The sequence below is a fragment of the Grampus griseus genome (assembly GCF_964374135.1).
Source record: "Grampus griseus genome assembly, chromosome: 3".
In the NCBI taxonomy this organism is placed as follows: Eukaryota; Metazoa; Chordata; class Mammalia; order Artiodactyla; family Delphinidae; genus Grampus; species Grampus griseus.
This window is the reverse complement of record NC_139019.1, coordinates 29091516-29105747: the sequence shown is the minus strand read 5'-3', so window position 1 is coordinate 29105747 and position 14232 is coordinate 29091516. Positions and strand designations below refer to the sequence as shown.

General features: G+C 41.9%; 1 protein-coding gene across 1 annotated transcript in view; it reads right to left on the bottom strand.

Moving 5' to 3' along the window:
* The window catches only part of SPEF2 (sperm flagellar 2), a gene marked incomplete at both ends in the record, with an annotated part of 174444 nt that overhangs the window by 58687 nt on the left and 101525 nt on the right, over positions 1-14232 (bottom strand). Inside the window, 4 exons of the mRNA XM_082651380.1 lie at positions 181-328; positions 4498-4678; positions 8794-8945; positions 12018-12155. Coding sequence (XP_082507506.1) covers positions 181-328; positions 4498-4678; positions 8794-8945; positions 12018-12155 — 619 coding nt within the window. The remainder of the gene's footprint in view (positions 1-180; positions 329-4497; positions 4679-8793; positions 8946-12017; positions 12156-14232) is intronic.

Genomic DNA, 14232 nt, shown 5'->3' with positions numbered 1-14232 from the left:
AACGCTGGCATGGAGAATGTTTGCCAGCTAACACTCCGGCTCACAGAAGACTGGGTCTCGAAGTAAAACCTAATGAACAGCATTCTAGTAGCTCAGAGGCTCATGTGCCTGGTTAAGTGCTTGTTCTCCACCAAGGAGAGGTTAAGCATCCAGGGTTCTGGATGCTAAAGCCATGAATACCTTTTCCTTTTTTGTCCTCTTCTTTTTTCTTGGGCGGCTCCTTTTTCACTTTTTTATTTGCAGCTACCTGAGGAGGTTTTTCTTTTGCCTCTGCTGTCTGGTTTTCTTTTTCTTCTTCCATGAGTCTCCGATGAATTTCAGCAGCCACCTGGTTGTATAAGAGCCACATTTCAGTTAATACAACATTTATGAAAGACGATAGCTATTTGGATTTAGCCGTCACCCAATTCCATTGAAACCTCATTCTACAGCAAACATGCCATGTACTCAATCTTTACAGAACATTTAAAAGATTCTACTTAAATGGAAACCTGTCCCTGTCCCAAGATGTAGCTTCCCCGAGGCCACCAGTGTGGAGGCCACTCACTTTCTCAAGCCCTGCCTGCCATTCGTCTTTAGTTACACAAACATTTCTTTCTTTTTAATCTCAGACCCTATGGATTTAACACCCACTCTTCTTCCAAGTGCCTGTTATTTCTTGGCCTTCAACCTGGGGCATTCCTTTATATCATTGTTTCTCAGGTTTTTTTTCATTATTGATTGTTTTTAAGTCAGTTTCTCCTAACCATATTCCCCTTCCTGAAATTTCAATACTGCAGAAGGGTCTCTGCCTATGTATTTCATGTGTGTCTGTGCTTCGTACATAAAATTGGTGACAATTTTTCATGTCCTCCAGCCAAGTTTTTGGGGCACATGCCCTGTATTAATTGGGCTCATGGACACTTGAATCCTGGGCTTCCATTCTATTCTAACACTAGACATCACCCCAGCAAGGTGCAGTGTTCATGAGGATGGCCTGTCCCATAGGCTAACTGCATCGCTGCTTCTTAACTTCCTCTACTTGGGGGAAATTTCAGCTTCTTTTCATATCAGCACCCTCCTTTCACTCTCATAGATTTCCTGGTATGGGAGATTAGTTGTGTGGTCACAATACAATAGCTGATGAAGGGCAGAGAGGGAGATGTGCGAAGTGCTGCTGGGATCCCTCCATCTTGCCTATGAGGCTGGCTGTGCTCTGCAGGCAGCAGGAAAACCTTGTCTTGGGGCTTGTACAGCTGGGGCTGTGCCTGCAGGTAGAAAGACTGGACTTTTTTTTGCTGTACGCGGGCCTCTCACTGTTGTGGCCTCTCCCGTTGCGGAGCACAGGCTCTGGACGCGCAGGCTCAGCGGCCATGGCTCACAGGCCCAGCCGCTCCGCAGCATGTGAGATCTTCCCGGACTGGGGCACGAACCCGTGTCCCCTGCATCGGCAGGTGGACTCTCAACCACTGCGCCACCAGGGAAGCCCCAAGACTGGACCTTTTGAACCATGTTTTTCTCCGGATATATGCCCAGGAGTGGGATTCAATTTGAAAAAGAATAAATACATGTATATGTATAACTGAATCACTTTGCTGTACATCTGAAACTAACACAACATTGTTAATGAACCATGCTCCAATACAAAATAAAAATTAAAAACATAAAAAAGAGAAAGACTGGACCTGCTAAAATAAGTTCACCTGCCGCTGGTGAGGTGAAGGGCGTTTATGGCTGTAAATCTGAGAAATGAGAGCTGGGACGAGACTCCCAAAATGAAGAAAGAAAACCCGCACACACCATGGGGGCAGTAGCAACATATGGTTGAAAACTTAAAAATCTCAATAAGGCAACTGGTGAGGAAATGGAGGTCCATGGGAGTTTATTTATTTATTACAGTGCTTACTGTGTCCAAGCCTGATGTTATTTCTGGGGAGAACTGGGGGAGGGTCCCAGAGGAGAAACAGGAAGTTGGATAGAGGTGACTAGAAAGACGAAGAAGGCACAATCTAATCTCTTCTCTCAAAGAAGCTTTCAGTCCTGCGGGGGCGATAGACCAGCTAATTCCTGTCCTCTCCAGACTCCCACCACGCTTCATACCCATAGTGCAGCATATGACTCTGCACAACTGTTCTATGAGTGTTAAATCTTGTCCCCAATCTCCAACTGAAATGAGCGCTCCGGAGGGCTGAGCCAGCCCTGCTTCTTGGTTTTCTCCATAGCTTTCAGCATCTGTGCTGTGCTCATAGAAGATGTCCAGAAAATGCTTATTGATTGATGGAATTTCTTTGAAAATAATCATATGATACAGAATACACCCACAGCTTCTTCAGTATTAGCAGAACCTTGGAGGGATGCAGAAATGTTTCAGAGAGCTAGGCAGCTTTTTTGTGGGTGTGTATGCGTTTTTTTATTTTTTATTTTTTGTGGTACGCAGGCCTCTCACTGTTGTGGCCTCTCCCGTTGCGGAGCACAGGCTCCGGACGCGCAGGCTCAGCGGCCATGGCTCACGGGCCCAGCCGCTTCGCAGCATGTGGGATCTTCCCGGACTGGGGTACGAACGCATGTCCCCTGCATCGGCAGGCAGACTCTCAACCACTGCACCACCACCTATATGCATTTTTTTAATCAGATGTTCTGTTGATAAAAATGGATTTCATGATATATACTGTACTTTCAAATTCTTGGTAAAGCTGAAAGCAGACTTGTTAACATTCTCCCCTAAATTGCAAGCAATTCATTTTTGAATGTGTTCTTGCAAACCACGGTGAGTTAGCAATTTCCTTTAAAATTGGATTTTTCTCCTCTGTAAACAACCTTGTGATGATAATTATCATCATCCGCATTTTTCTGGTCCACTTCCCTCAAACACCTCTGGGTCTCTTTCAAAAATTAACATAATTCACAGTACATCCAATAATCGAGCTTGTAAGGCTGAAGAAACTCTAGAAATAATGCTTTGACGCTGTGAGTGTTAAACATGACTTATTTCTTTGAAATCATTGCACACCTGCTAATTACAAGAAAGTTTTACTAAAAATTAACATAACGTACTAAATGAATAGCTCCTGGTAAAACTGCTGTGTAGCGAAAAGCCCATGTTAAAGTGCTCTCATTCCAATTGCCCTGATCTCAGCTGGTCCTGTTCTCTCAGGCCTGTTTCATCTGAAACTCAAAGTTCACTTAAAGACATGTAATATCAAAGTCATAAAAGTCTATTAGAAATATAAAAGCAGGATTCAAATGTAATTATTAGGAATATTAATTACTAAACAATCCTTCCTCCTATGCTTTCTATGTGGTTTTCAAAGGTTCACAAGCAAAGTGGTACAGTTTTGAATAAACTTCTTAATATAATAACCTATTATATTTAATTTCTAAAAAACTTTCATATGCATTATTTCATTGGATCTTTTCAACCATTCAAGAAAGGAAAGATAAGGTAGAATGTCTCCCATGTTACAGATAAAGAATCGAAGACTCAGAGAGGTTAAGTGATTTTCCTAAAATCACACAGCTTAAACAAGAAGTGTAGCCAGTGCTCTTTGTGCTGTATGATACTCTCTTTCTAATAATCTAATATTTAAAATCTCATTTCCTCAGGTAATTTTAATGGGATTCATAAGATTTGTAAGTTGTCTTTATGTTCAATTAACAGTAAGGATACTAATTCATCTACTTTTTTTAGAACTTCTAGATCCGGTTTCCCACTCTCTGGTCCTTGGTAGTTGTAGTCCTTGCGGTGATCCTCCTTGCCATGACCATCATCATTTATATGAACATCAATGTCACCAGCATAGCGGCAGCAGCATCTCAAGAATGTACTGAGGACTCAGTATTGTGTTAGATGTGGGCATTATGCTAGGTGTAGTGGATACAGAAAGTTTTAGAACCTAGTTAAGTATTCAGGAAAACATTAATAAGGTAAAAATCACAAACAATAACCTAGATACTAAGAGTCAAAAGTGGGAGAGACAATAAATGCTACAAGGATTAGAAGAGCATGCAATCAGAGAAGGCTCAGTCTTCAGGAAACAGACAACCAACTGGTTGGGAATCAAGGTAGGAACTAGTTTTGAAGACTTAAAGAAAGTAGAGGCTGAATTTCTGACTTTAAAACTTGAAAATCTGGCCCTACTGGACACCATGCTTAAATGGCAAGGTTGGCTAGGAGCCTCTTTAGATGGGGTTGCTACTTCCACTTGGCCACAGTCCCACTCCACCCTATTGCCTTATACTTAACCCATCTCATTGACATTTCCTGCTTGGCCCTGTAGAGCCCTGCACTTGGAACCCTGGGCCAGCATAGAAAATAATCTAAATGTTGGTTCACTCCTTTCTTGTCCTCATATATTTGCTGATTGAACTTTTTCTTTCAGATAAAAAGAAAAAACTTCTGGGAGGTATAGATTTATATTGTGAACATTGTGTAAATTTTCTGTTCATAGCATATTACCAACTTTGGAAGTTAATGAATGGGTATTACTGAAAGGAAACGTAGTAACCAGCACTGCTTACCATGTGAGATATTGCTAAAGAAGACTGCTGCCACGTGTCCATCACCATCTTCTCATCGGCCTCAAAGTTTAACTCTATGTTTTCCAGTGAGTAATCAATCTTGCTCTTCAGTATGGCTTTTGTTTTTGGTTTGGATAAAGATGACGCTGGAGAATTGGGTCTTTGATGAACTAGGGGAATTCTTGGGAAAACCAACAAAAAAGAAATATAAAGATTTTATTTAACAGAATCCTATTTTTGTGTCCATGTTACTTGGTGAATTTCATTGTCCTGCTTTAATCTCAATTTTCACAGTTTTCTTGGAAGAACTCTTTAGATGGAGAAATGACTATGAAAGGCTGTATTGTGGTCTACACCTCCTAGAGAAATGGAAATAAAAACAAAAATAAACAAATGGGACCTAATGAAACCTAAAAGTTTTTGCAAAGCAAAGGAAAACATAAACAAGACAAAAAGACAACCCTCAGAATGGGAGAAAATATTTGCAAATGAAGTAACTGACAAAGGATTAATCTCCAAAATTTACAAGCAGCTCATGCAGCTCAATATCAAAAACTCAAACAACCCAATCCAAAAATGGGCAGAAGACCTAAGTAGACATTTCTCCAAAGAAGATATACAGACTGCCAACAAACATATGAAAGGATGCTCAACATCACTAATCATTAGAGGAATGCAAATCAAAACTACAGTGAGGTATCACCTCACACCGGTCAGAATGGCCATCATCAAAAAATCTGTAAACAATAAATGCTGGAGAAGGTGTGGAGAAAAGGGAACCCTCTTGCACTGTTGGTGGGAATGTAAATTGGTACAGCCACTATGGAGAACAGTATGGAGGTTCCTTAAAAAACTACAAATAGAACTACCATATGACCCAGCAATCCCACTACTGGGCATATACCCTGAGAAAACCATAATTCAAAAAGAGTCATGTACCATAATGTTCATTGCAGCTCTATGTACAATAACCAGGACATGGAAGCAACCTAAGTGTCCATCGACAGATGAATGGATAAAGAAGATGTGGCACATATATACAACAGAATATTACTCAGTCATAAAAAGAAACGAAATTGAGTTATTTGTAGTGAGGTGGATGGACCTAGAGTCTGTCATACAGAGTGAAGTAAGTCAGAAAGAGAAAAACAAATACCGTATGCTAACACGTATATAATGGAATATATAAAAAAAAAAAACACAAAAGTGGTTCGGAAGAACCTAGGGGCAGGATAGGAATAAAGACGCAGACATAGAGAATGGACTTGAGGACACGGGGAGGGGGAAGGGTAAGCTGTGACAAAGTGAGAGAGTGGCATGGACATATATACACTACCAAATGTAAAATAGATAGTTAATGGGAAGTAGCCGCATAGCACAGGGAGATCAGCTTGGTGCTTTGTGACCACCTAGAGGGGTGGGATAGGGAGGGTGGGAGGGAGATGCAAAAGGGAGGAGATATGGGGATATATGTATATGTATAGCTGATTCACTTTGATATAAAGCAGAAACTAACACACCCTTGTAAAGCAATTATATTCCAGTAAAGATGTTAAAAAAGAAAAAAAAAATGTTTTATGGTCTAGAAAGTCTAACAAGAGGAAACTAGAGACAAGCAATGCTAAAACATAATTTTTAGGTCTAATTCTCAGTAATTATGAGGAGGGGGATTAAACAATGGCAATTATGAAGACATGCAAGTTTGAAATTTATCTGGGATATAAACTTCTGACAAGGTATAAATCAGTCATGAAAAGCAAACCAATAGAACTGGACGTCACTTCTTTAAAACGACTAGCAGTTGGCTTCCGGAAGTAGACAGTTAAAAAGCAGGATATGACAGATGTGAGGTCTGCAAGGGGGTTACCCACGGAGGTGTGAGAGCTCCAGCAGCCCTCCCTACTCTTGAGAATGGGCGATGAAGGCTGTCTCTGTTTCGTAAAGTGCTGTGGGAACACAGAGTTAAGCTGCCTCTCCCCCTTTCTCGACCATATTGCTGCCCCTAGGTAGAGATTTTAGAGCTGCCCCTGAGAATGTCCTATCCTTGAAGGATCCCAGGATCTCAAAGGCTAACTGCAGGGAACGATCCACCGAGCAGAATGCTAATTGCGCTGGGATCCCCCTCGGTGATAGAACATAGGAAGAGTTTTCGGCTAGGGCGAGGAACGGACAGAGAGGAGCTCCAGGGATGCCTTTGCTAACATTGGAGGAGGAACAAGCATTTGGCTTGCAGACTCAAGTTGCCAGGGACCAGAGCAGTGATGCAGAAAGCTGGCTGTGAACTCCAGCACGCAATTAGCTTGGCCTTGTTTTGAAGCATCGGACAAGGTTTTCTGAAGTTGGCTCTTTGATTCTCATAGCGCTTGGAATTCTGACAGTGCACCATGCCTTATAAAAGCAACGTGTTGAGGGTCTACAACTCAGTATATGTCCACCCACAAGGAGAGCTGACGTTTTAATAATCAAGTAGTGCTTAATCTCAGTCACTGAGACGTGAGATTCACGTGTCTAATAAGATAAAGGCTGTGTGATCATCTCTACATGTTTAATACGGGGCGATAGGCGTTCCTAACACCTTGCTTTGGAGGACAGCAGTGGTAACATATCATTTAGAAAAGGGATTTGGATTTAGAATTCATTTACTGGGAAAAATTCTGGTCAGCTAGCTCTCTCACTATCAGTAGATGTATCAGTAGATACGAACTGGGGCATGTCACTCGACTTTCTGAGGCTCCATTCCTTCTGGAAAAATACAAATATAATAATAATATTGTTACACATTATTGGTTATTAGTTAACACCATTATTATTATTATTATTAGGTTGTTGGAGGAATAAAATAGACAAGCTGTGTGAACATGCTTAACACTCTGCTCGTTTCCCTATACATATGAAAGAGACTGGTTGGTTGGTTGACGCATTCATTGGCTGAGAGTTCCAGGGTATACTCACAGCAGTGATCTGAGGTTGAGACTGGTGCAGAGTGTTTTGCAAAAAGTAAGAACTGGCTGTTCTTTTGCCTGTTTCATTCTACTAACCAACATTAATAGCTTCCCCATTATGCCTGACTTGCTATTTTGTGCTAAGAACAGAATGCCCTGCTACTGTAGACATTGAAACTTGGCCTCTTTTGATGACTCTGACTGTTCCTATCACTTTGGGAAATTTTTATTGTTCTTAATTACAAAGGTCTCTTTCAGAAGCTTGCTGAGTTAAACATTTCGCTTGTATCTGTGTCAAAAAGAGGGTTCAGACTTCTTGTGTTTTCTTGCTTACTCGTAGTCCTGACAAGGACATGATGGGCAGATGGAAGAAGCCTAGAGAGAAATGGGCCTCAGATCACTGTGGAATCCTATCATGCACAGGCCATTGCAAATCCTTTCTGGAATAAGGGAGGGTAAAATGAGGAATGTAAGAACATGCGATACTCATAATTAAAACAGTGCATGTGAGGAAGAAGGGTTTGTTGTCATATTATGCGATAATATGATGACGATAATAGTCATCACTTATTGAGAGGCACTGGGACTAGGTCTCAAGTCTTCTGACTCCCAGGCACGGTGCTACATGTTTTGAGGATTTCATTTTCTGTAATCTTCACAACAACCCTACTTTACAGATAAGGAAACCAAGTCTTAAGAGAGTTGGGGTGACTTTCCCAAACAAATTGTTTTAATTTACTTACATATAGCTAGTAATTGCCTGAAAATGTCATTTTTCTTCCACCCTTACCACCAAGTTTATTCTCTTACCGGTGGGAATCTGATGTTAGACTGCTACTAAGTTTCAGTCTCACAAAGTCATAATCACATATGACTGAGTCTCTACTGTTTCTCAATTTCCTAACCTGTAAAAGAGGACTCATAACACCTGCCATTGTCATTTATATAATGCCATGCACACACACAAATGCCCACATACGCACAGAGCAGCTTGGGACCTTTCATAAAAGTGGTAGAGGGTCACGATCCCTTACTAGAAACCCTTGTGGTCAAAAGTGTTTCAGAATTCAGAATTTGTATATACTATATATTCCATAATATCCCCAGCAGTCTGTTGGAAGCACTCTGTAACAAAACACACTACATCTCTGCAGCAAAAATGAGTAGATATTCACTATAAGTGGGATAAATAACGCATATCAATAGTCTTGAGTCGAAGTTTTCAGTTTTTAGAGTTTTTTTTGGATTTTGGATTAGCAGATACAAGACTGTGGTTTTATTAGTGGCATTCAATTTAAAATCACAAAGCTTTATGTTGAGACTGATTACAGTGCAACGTGATAGCCCGCCTTACCTAAGCTGGAAGTCCAAAGTATCTTTACTATCCAGTTGGACCAATGGGACTCGAGTAAACCTCTTAGTGTCATCTGCTGGGATTTTACATTCCATTCCCCTGTAATAATCTTGAAGCAGTCTCTTCGTATCTTGGAAACGGTTCAGTTCTGCCTTTAATAGAAAATACGAATGTTAATACCCAAGACAGAACAAGCTGATCTGTACATATGTTCTGTATAAGCCCTGTAAGCACTATTTTATTTTTTTATTATTTATTTATTTATTGTTTTTGCGCGGTATGTGGGCCTCTCACTGTTGTGGCCTCTCCCGTTGCGGAGCACAGGCTCCGGACGCGCAGGCTCAGCGGCCATGGCTCACGGGCCCAGCCGCTCCGCGGCATGTGGGATCTTCCCAGACCGGGGCACGAAGCCGTGTCCCCTGCATCGGCAGGCGGACTCTCAACAACTGCGTCACCAGGGAAGCCCTGAATAAGATGCCATCATATATCATATGAGCAGAATTGATCAAAAGTCCTCTCAGATTTATGGTAACTAGTAAATAATGCTTTCTTACTGTTTCTCTCATCACAAAAACTTAGTTTTGAAAGAAATCTTAGAAATTCCCTAGAATAGCATTTTCTAAAATTTATTTTGTAGAAGCTTTGTCCTATAAGCTCTTAAGGAGCACCATGCTGGGAAAAAAACAAACAAAAACTTTGCAAAGTCAAATAATTTCAGAAATGTTAGGTTAACATACCAAAAGAGTTTCCTTATTGCAGGGCATCTTAATATCTTAATATGTCAATATGCTTGCCAATCTCCCAGGGAGAGGGAAGGGTAGAGTACAGAGCCCTTCCCAAAGTCTTCTGATCATCAAGTCCTTGTTTTGTGAAACATCTTGTAGGACTAGTGTTCTGTGGAATCCACTTTGGGAAACACTTATCTAGGCACAGGCCCTTGAAAACTTTCATGAAGATTCTTTCCCCTCCATAAACATGTGCAAGCTTCTGCTTATGAGCTCCTGGACCAGCAGCTCAAGTACCTGAAAAGTCTGTTATTCGATGGACAGTTCCAATCATTAGGATTGTTTTTCATTTATTGAACTGAAATCTACTACTCTCCTGTAGTTTACAGCTTTGGTTCTTCATAGAATCATGCCAATCAGCGCAGAACTAGGCTTCTTCTGTTCTAGGTGGCCAGCCTTTAACTATGTGAACACTGATGACAAAGCAGTGGTTAGGGCTACTGGCTCAAGAGTTAGATTCCCTCAGTCCAAATCCCAGCTCTCCTACTACTGACACGTGGCATTGGGCAAATCACTTCATCTAGGTTTGCCTCAGTTTCCTCATCTGTGAAATGAGGATTGTGAAAGAATTGACAGCCTAGGGTTGTTGTGAAGGTTTAACCTTCACATGAAGGATCCTTAGAACAGAGTAAGAACTTAATAAATATTAGCTTTTATTTCCTTTGCCCTCTTTTTTCCTAGTTGGCTTTAGATGTGGATTCTGTTTCTCAGGGAGAGGGTCTGAAATGTAGGTCTTGTGGGGTGTAAGAGTTTTACCATTTCTGAAAAAGGCATATATTGCTTGGACTAATGGGAATGATTTACAAAAATTCTCTAATCCCTTTGCCTTCGTTACTGGGTTTCAGTTATTTCTACCATAAACCTTTGAAACAGCTGTTCCAGCATTCAATCTCTGCTTACCCAAACTGGTGTCCCAGGGATGTTACCCAGGCAGGTTTAGGCTGCTGGCTGTCTTGCCTTCATCCTCAGCACAGCCAATGACTTGTGGCCCCCACCTGGATCCCAGAGCTAGCAATCAGTGAGGCTGCTACTGCTTCTCAGGCTGCTGCCTCCTGTGGTCCAGCTTGCTCCCGAACCAGGGGCTTGTCCCTGTGAGTGCTGGAAGTACTCGCATCCACGGTCATTTGTTGAACAAGGATTTATTGAACACCTACTATGCGCTAGATCCAGTGATCCTCAGCTAAATATTCTCATTTCCTGCAGTAACTCCTCCTGTAAGCTAATCAGTTCAAGATCTGAAAGGTACCCTTTTCTACTCTATCCTCACTGCTATTTTCTTAGGAAAATATACTCATGTAGACACAGCTTAACCAAGACAGCCTTCATAATCCTCTCAGCATGACTAAACTATAGACAGGTTTCTTCCTAACTCCAGACTCCTGACCTCCCTTTTCTCAGAGTATTTACTTTAGGAAACTTGTCTTTGTAAGTCCATTCTCTGTCCCTTTGATATGTAAATCTTTTCAAAACCCTCCTGCTGGTTTTAGAAATCAGAACTGTCTCTCTCAAGAACCTGGAAACCATCTCTTTGAAATGTAAGCATATGAAATGAAAATGGAACTCCTATGTCCTGGTCCTCTGGGAGGAGCGGAGTCTGACTTAGAAAGACCCCTTGCTCCAAGTTGTAAAACTACGTGCATCAAGAAGAGAAGGGAGGGCTTCCCTGGTGGCACAGTGGTTGAGAGTCTGCCTCCTGATGCAGGGGACACGGGTTCGCGCCCTGGTCCGGGAAGATCCCACATGCCACAGAGCGGCTGGGTCTGTGAGCCATGGCCGCGGAGCCTGTGCTCCGCAGCGGGAGAGGCCACAAAAAAAAAAAAAAAGAGAGAAGGGAAAGTTACTTTTCCTTTAGACGAGGCCAATCAAGCAACACAGGTTGTGCATGACACCCCACCTTGCGCCAGTTCTTAAAAACCCTCCAGCCCTTATTCTTGGCATAAAATCTACGTCTGTCTCTTCAACTTGTCCAGTGCAATTCATTATTTTAACGGGCTGCAAAAATAAATTAATCAGATTTTTCCAATGAATGGTCTATTTTTCCAATCTGGACACAAACGTTTTTCAGGAATCGAGTGCCTGCTGAGTCTGATCCAGCCCACGCTCTTGTGGCAGGGCTGCTTTCCCGGGGACACTGTGGGTGTCCGCTGGGAGAGGCTGGCATGGTAACGACCCAGGACAGACACCATCTCTGCTGTCCCCTCCACAGCTCTAGGCCACCTGGAAACAGCTGGTGAGCTGTAGCTTGAGATGCTACCAGTTCCGGCGTTTGTTTGGCTGGGGACAGAATGGCTTATTTCAGCTAACCTCCTTGGCAAGTGGGAGCTCAGGCTGGGCAGAGTGCTGTGAGTAAAACAATCCCCTCACATTCCCAGAGGAGTGGTTACAGGACGGACATGGCCGTGGAGAGAAGTCTGTGTCATCCTGACCGGCCGCTCTTACCTGCATCAGCGAGAAGAAATGGTTCATCGCGATTCCGATCACGTCCTGCAACCAGCTCTCGTTAATGATGTCCAGACACTCCTGCTCTGCCTCTCCCCTGCGGGCATCACAGATGTCCCATAGGCGGTCCCGTAAGTCCTGCACACAAACACTGCTCTGAGACTTCAGAATCACAGCTCAGACGACCTCCGTATAATAAAACTAGAATCCTTTGCCTGTCTTAATGCGTCTGAAGAAATTTAGACCTAATACACTCATATATATTATCCCTTCGGTAAACAGATATTTATTTTGCTTCTACTCTGTCAGGCCTTAACTTTCTAAGACCCCCTCAGCACACCTTGTGCCCAGGTCCACGGTTTACTTTATTCATGAGGGGCTATGTTTTATGTATTCTAATCCTTCCTCACAAGATTTGATTGAGCAAAAAAGACCTTTCAGGGAATTTTTGAGGAAATGGTGTATTGTTGGTGTAAGAAATATGCCGCTTTATTGAATCCGAGGGCAGAGGCCCATTAATTAATCATGAGTGGAGCATGTCATTCTCCAAGAAATAGGGTCTGAGCTTAATAGGACTGTCTGAAAATAAGCTTTGTATTACAGAACTAGCAGTGAAAAAAAATCTTTCAAAGATCCCAGCTCTGCCACTTACCAGATCCTGAGGAATAATGTTGATGACACCTTTCTATGTGTGTCAGTGTTCAGAATATAAGTCATTAGACTTATATTGACTCATTTAATGCCTCACAACCACCTCGGGTACTATTATTTCCTTCATTTTGCAGATGAGGATACTGAGTCAGTCACAGAGAGGTTATTTTCCTAAAGTCACATTATGAGCAAGTGGTGGAGGCAGGATATGAGCCTGTGGGCTTGTCTGTACCACTAGATTAGGGCTCAGTTCCTTGACCTGTAAGATGGGGATATTGTTTACCCTTTGGATGTGCTGCAGTTAACCTAAGCCTGTAAAGCACTTAGCACAGTATTTAGCGCACAATAATTCCTCAGTTATAAACAGTATCATAATCTTATTCATAGCAATAACATATCTGTTTAATTAAAATTCCATTGAGAAAATATATACAGTCCAATAAAACTTGACAGTTTTCACGATCATAATAATTGATTGAACATTTACTGTGTGTTGGGCATTGTGTTAAGTGCCTGACGTTGATTACCTCACAAATCCCCACAGTAACCAAGGGAGAAGTTTCTGATGAGAAATTTGATGCCCAGAGATGTTGAGTCACTTGCCTATGGTTTCAGTGCGGTGAAGTCAGGAATTCGAACGCAAGCAGTTTGGTTCCAGTGCCTATAGTGGATTTTACTTCTGTGATGCTGTGTTTATGGAACACTTAGCATTTTGGTTTGTTATCTTGTGGGGGCTTCACATGAAATGAAAACATCACAGGCATTTTTATAGCTATACACTAATATCAGAACAGTACGCCATTCTTTTAGAGCTGACCTTGATGTCTCCCTGGTCTTTCCACAAATGCTATATCAGACATCCAGTGAGGACTGGCTTCTGCTCCTCAAACATTTATACATTTTAAAAAGACAGGAGAGGAAGCAGTTGAGGAGAAAGTACAAAAGCAGGAGCCTGGGACCTTGTTTCTAGCTCTCTTTCTGCTCCCGACTCACTGGGAGGCGTTAGCAAGTACCAGTGTCTCTGTGGCTTGGTTTTCTAATGGTAAAGTGAGGACAACATGATAGCAGAACCTTTCCATTAACTTCTTAGGATTGGAATGAAAGAAGCCAAGAACAAGGAATATTACCAGGAATAAAGAGGTTAACTACTGGCAAATAGGATGATGGATTTGTCATTTCCAATTTTGCTTCTTTTAAATATCTAATCTGTCTGTAATAAACATATGGTACTTCTGGAATACAGGAGGGCCAGGATTGTGAATAGGCAGGAAGGAGATAGGAAAGGCAGGTATGTTTTAGGATTACCATTTGAGGAATGTCTAAGAACAGGTAAAAGACTTCAGTTTATTGGGACATTGATTAGTGCAATACCTCCTGGATTAAACCCTCCAGCACCCTGGTCATCCAAGTTACCATAATGCCTTCACTTAATTTCAATAGCTTCCCAGCTGGTTTTCCAACTGCTCTCAAACACACCAAGCATCCTCCCTCTTCAGTGCCTTCGCTTTTCCCTATGCCTGATACACTCTTCCTCCCCAAATCTGCATGGCTTATCTCACTCAAT